This window comes from Phascolarctos cinereus, unplaced genomic scaffold (genome assembly GCF_003287225.1).
Source record: "Phascolarctos cinereus isolate Bilbo 61053 unplaced genomic scaffold, phaCin_HiC Scaffold_2;HRSCAF=192, whole genome shotgun sequence".
NCBI classification, from domain to species: domain Eukaryota; kingdom Metazoa; phylum Chordata; class Mammalia; order Diprotodontia; family Phascolarctidae; genus Phascolarctos; species Phascolarctos cinereus.
In genome coordinates, this window is record NW_027555625.1 from 21,041,274 (window position 1) to 21,046,901 (window position 5,628).

Here is a 5,628-nt window from a genome sequence, read left to right on the forward strand (position 1 = left end):
CAGTAAATGCTGGGCTCCATCAGGTTTACATCATGCAAGATTGACCTTATTTTTCCAAAAGGGTAATTAGATTGTAAAAACAGGAGATGCTGTGGACATATATTTACTAGATTTTAGGCAAATATTGGACTTTTACTGTCTTTATGGATAAAGTATAGTGATGTGGTCTAGCCGTGACATTATTTGCAACTACTTGACTGAGCAGATCCAAAAAGAAGTTGTTAGCAGGCTGGTATCAGTTTGGAAGGAGGTCTATGATGAGGCACCCCAGTAATCTCTCATTGGCCCTAGGTTCTATAGCCTTGGGCTAGTTTATTTGGACAGAGGGACAGGTGCCATTCTTATCAAATTTGTAGAGAAGAGAAAAATGAGCTGATTATCTTGTGTGTTGGATGACAGAATCAGGATCTAAGAAATGACAGCTGGCTCCAAGTGCTTCACAGGTTTCAAAGATTTCACTTAATGTTAGTGTCTTCCCTCTGAGATTGTCTATAGCCTTGTCAGGTGTGTTGCAAGGAAATTCTTGATGAGATACAAGTTGAAGTAGATGGCCCTGAAGGTCCATTCTAGTTCTAAAATTCAGGGTCTGGGCCATCATCAGTGGTCTTGACTGTTGAGGTCCGGCTCTAAGAGTCCAATCTGGGTTTAAGATCCAGGACAGAATTTGACTCTTGCCCAGGCTTAACCCACAGGGCTCAATCATTTAGGAAGCAGGGCTCTCCACACCTCCCCCTGCAAGGGAGGCTTCTGAGACATTCCTTCTCATTCTTTGAACCTTAGATTTACACATTCACTCCTCTATGCAGGTGGCACCAAGGCACCTGGGAAAACCTTGGAAAATACAACCCAATCTAGGAACCCTGATAACGAGGAAATGTATGTTGTCACGTCCTCAGCAGATGTTTTGGGGAATGTCTCACAAGAAGAACTCTTTGCAGTTAGGCTAGATTTTCTCTTTATATCCTGTACCCTCCGATGAATAAACTGAGTCAGTTCTGCTGCTCCGCCTGGCCCATGTCTCTAGTTTATTTCGCGCTCTCCTGTTCGGTGCACTGTTTGATTGCTGGCAACATTGACTTATGCCTTGCCACTGGACTCTGATGACTCTGGAGGAGAGAGTGAGGCTGATGACTTTGTACAGCTCTGCCTCACTTAAATCCAATTCACCTGCAAGTCAAGACTTTACCCTCCTGATGTCTCTGGTCCTCTTTGAGAAGGAAGGACAACAACAACAACAATAGACAGTGACCTTGATAAGCTAATTTTCTTTGTTATTTATTGATTAGAGTTAGAAGGGCTTAAGTTTCCACAGGTAGAATAATGCAGAGATTTAAAGAACAACAGCCCCAGGAAGTAGTACATTGTAAAAGTAAGTGGATGGTTCCATAAAGACCCCCAAATCAAGATAAGGGTCAAGCCAGCTCAGACCAGTTAGGGTCAACCTGAGGACACCTGAAAAATGTTAGTGCGCCTGCTTAATTAACTTCATTACTATATCTGACACACCCCGCATAAAATTAGAGCCTCATTAACGAGTCATGGGACGTATGACCAAGGGAGGGGAAACATACTTGAGCATATCAAGGGGAAACATGTAATGAAAGGTGTAACCTGGGAAGGGATGGACCAATCCCGGCCTGGGAGATTTCATGCCGAATTCAACAGCATAAAAGCACACTTGCCCTTGCACTCAGGGCCCACCCCTCCTGAAGAGGGGTGGAGCCCACTTCTGGCCAGAAAGGTCTAAATCCTCTGGACTTTCTTTATAATAAATTTTCTTGATACTAAATTTTTGGTGTCAAGCTTATTTCTAACATTTATTAACTCTGAATGTGTCTTTAACTTGGACTTTACCGTTAAGACCTTTGCTTTGGGATTAACCAACATTCAGTCTTCTTAGTATACTTTTTTTTGTTTGTTAATCTAAAATGAGCATAGCTCCTTCCCTTAGACTCATTGCCTTGAAAACTGGTGTGGCTGTGAGTGTCTACAAGCTAGTGAGTGGGCAGGCAATAGGCAGAGTTCCCACAATCACCCAAGGGCTTTGACCTTGGAAGGAACTTCTTTTTGACAAGAAGTCACTGAAAGGGGCATCTAGGTGGTGCAGCAGATAGAGCACTGGTCCTAGAATCAGGAACACCTAGTTCAAAGCCCTGCCTCAGGCACATAACTGGCACTAGCTGTGTGACTCTGGGCAAGTCACTTAACCTCATATAAAAAACAAAAAAAATGCTAAAAAAAAGTTACTGAAGCACAAAGGAACCACTGAAAAGACATCAACTTAATGCTTGTCTCCCTCAGTTTCCTCAGCAGTAAAACAAGAATAACAGTAGCACCTACCTCATAGGGTCATTGTGAGGATCAAATGAAATAATATGGGTAGAGTTTTTAGCACAGTGTTCTCTATCAATCTGGTCTTCACATTTGACTTGTTACTTGTAGAGGATTTTTCAAACAGCCTGTGAGTGTTTTAAGGGGACTATGGGAAAGAATTAGGTCCATTCAATCCATCACACATTTATTAATCACCCACTATATGTAGAAGGCATCTTCCTTCCCTATGTACAAGACACTTGTGCTAGACTTCTGTCTGGTGTCCACAGTGCCTAACACAGTGCCTCCTCTTTGGGATGCACTTAAGAAACAGTTGTTTGAATGAAGAAAGAAATGAATGCTTGCTAGGTGCTGAGGATAATAACATAAAACTAAAAAAGGGTACCTGTCCTCAAAGAGATTATATTCAACTGAGGGGAAATAAGTCAAGTCAACAAGCATGAATTAAGCATCCACTGTGTGTCAGGCAATGTGCTGGGGATACAAAGAGAAAAATGTCGCTTGCCCTCAAGGGCCTCACAATCTACTGGGGGAAAAGATGTGGAAACAGTTATGTACAAACAAGATAGAAATTGCATAAAATTGAGACAATTTGGTCTTCACATTTGAGGCAATCAGCTATTTTACTACCTCCTCAGATTGTATCTGCTAAGCAGCGGGCAGGAGGTTGAGACCTCCAGAATGAGTGAAAGGTGAAGCCTTGGATTTCTCAATCAGCAAGCTACTATATACCTAAAGGGGTGTGTGTGATTGTCCTTTGGTATGACATGTAGTTTTTCAATCATAAATTGGAGCCTTTCGTAGGAGAGGGCTGAGAGAGTGGTGCAGCATAATCAGAGATTTAGGAAACAAGACAACTAGCAGCAAAAAACTGGAGCCTGGAAATACAGCAGGTGAGGAGGAGGAGAGAGACAGAGAGACAGAGAGAGACAGACACATACACAGAGACAGAGACACACAGTGACAGAGAGAGACAGAGACAGAGACAGAGTCACAGAGAGAGAAACAGATACAGAGAGAAAAGAGAGGGGAAGGTGGAGGGAAGGGGAGAGAAAGAGACAGAAACACAGAGACACACAGAGAGATAGACACAGAGACAGAGACAACAAGACAAAAAGAGATAGAGACAAAGAGACACAGAGAGACACACAGAGAGACAGATGGAAAGAGAGGAGGGAGAGGGGGGAGGAAGAGAGAGAAAGAGAGAAAGAAGACACAGAGACAGAGGAGAAAGAAAGAAGAGAGGGTAGGTAGCCGGAGGGAGGAAGGGAGGAAAGGAAAGTGAGAAGAGGGGCACGATTTGGGGGAAGGGAAGAAAGGGAGGGAGATAGACAGAAATACAGAGACAGAGAGAGGCAAAGAAGAGAAGGGAGAAAGCCCAGAGCCCTGGCATAGCTTCCCTGCTCTACGAACCCAGCACTAGTTGAGCCTCTGCATTGGGCAGGAAGGCATCTCCTTCCCATCCTGCCGTAGTCTAAGGGGACTCCTGGGCTTCTCCAGCCCTTTCTTCTTCTGCCCCCATTGACCTTGGTGGAAGTCACTTGCTCTGGAGTAGCAGAAGGTTAGACAAGGAGTGTGGAAGACCTGGGTTCAAATCTTTCCTCTGACAGAAAGTGTTTGACCCTTGGGAAGTCAATTAACCTCTCTGAGCCTCAGTTTCCTCATCTGTGAGGTGAAGTAGTTGGGCTAGATGGCCTCTCTAGAGCCTTTCTGCTTCATTTTCCTGTCCCACAAAAATGAGGAGTCTGGGCAAAATAGTCTCTAAGGACCCTTTGAGCACTAAAGCTGATTCTTTGCTGTGACTTCTCTCCTTCAGTCTCCAAGCAGCTGGTCTCCAGAGGGGTTGAGAGAGGGTTGGAGCAGCAGAATGGGGGTAGCCTTCCCCCACTCAGGCAGGGGTGTATTTCAATTCCAAGGGCATGAAGTGAATTCCAGGAGATCAGTGGTGCAGCTAAGGTGGGCAGGAGGAAGTTCTAAGGGCTCAGTCTGATCTCTTCTTTAGGATCTCCAGGAGACAGAGACAGAAACACCAATGGCTCCTTACCATATCAGGAGATACCAGGACCATGATTGGGAGCCTGTGAGGGAATTATTCTCTGAGGGAATGCTGGGGAGTATGCCTTCTGAGTTCTGGTGTTTGCTGAAGAAGCCAAGAATCTTCCTGGTCCTCCTGGGGATGCCCTTTACCCTTGTCTTGTACTCTGGTTCCTTTGTCCTGTGTCTCCTGTCTTTATTGGGCCTCTTAGCTGGCCAGTGGCTGAGTTATAGACATTTTATAATAAGGTATGTAGATAAATCCTTGCATACTGACCTGTTGGATATCCAGAAATCTTACCTGAGTGAGAGAGGCTCCAGTTTCTGGGTGGCAGAGTCTGAGCACCAAGTTGTGGTCATCGTCAGTGCCTGTCCACCATTGAGGCCCATTGGAGGAAGAAACTATGTGGAATTGCTCCACTTGCCTGTGAAGAGGACTTATCGAGGCAAAGGGCTGGCCAGGACCTTGGTCCAGATTCTGCTCCAGTTTGCCAGGGATCAGGAGTATGATGGAGTGGTTCTTGAGACTACCAACTCCAATCACCCAGCTCGACAACTTTATGAGAGTCTTGATTTCTGGAAATACCGTGAATCAGGGTATGACTTGAAATGGTGGCTAGGTTTCATCTCAGTTTGGCATTACTGATATGATTTTTCTTCCCAGAAATGACTGTCCCCCTGCCCCAATCCCTCCATGTCCTTCATGGGTTTGTTTATAGAGTCCACAACAGTGTGCTATGCTTACTTAAGGTTGTTGACTTTCTTGCCATGCCTCACTGGTTATTTCCTTGTTTCAAAAGGCCCTTATCAAAAAATCATTTTGGATTGAGGAGAAATCACAGAGAAAGGCAGTTCTGTATTAAAAGTCACTGAGGGAGTATCCTGTATTTTAAATTTTTCGAGGGAGAATAATAAGGATTTCCCTGGCCCAGATGGTGATTACATTTTTACCCATCATACTTTTTTCTCCCCCCCTCCCTTAAGTATTTGTGTCCCCAGCAAAACATTGGGTGCATTTGGCACATGTTCTGTATCCCCAATTCCACAAAGTTCTCTGGAAAGGCTCAAACACTGTCCCTTTGAGAATCTCCCTCTAGTGCTGTGTACACTAGAGTTTCAACCACAACTATCTGGCATTTCTCTAAATGACCTCTTAAGGAGAGTAGGGAGGTCCCCAGGGAGTCTGTTCAGCGTTATCCTTAGATAATCTCCCAAACACTAATGGTCAGTGTTGTTGTTTGGGTGATTGTGTCTCCCTCC

The 5,628-nt window shown here is 44.6% G+C and overlaps 1 protein-coding gene across 1 annotated transcript; it reads left to right on the forward strand.

Moving 5' to 3' along the window:
* Positions 1 to 4,366: 4,366 nt before the first annotated feature.
* Positions 4,367 to 5,014, forward strand: LOC110218372 (N-acetyltransferase 8-like). The gene has a single exon (XM_021001046.1). It carries the CDS (start codon positions 4,367 to 4,369, stop codon positions 5,012 to 5,014), a length of 648 nt encoding a protein of 215 aa, XP_020856705.1.
* The last annotated feature ends 614 nt before the right edge of the window (positions 5,015 to 5,628 follow it).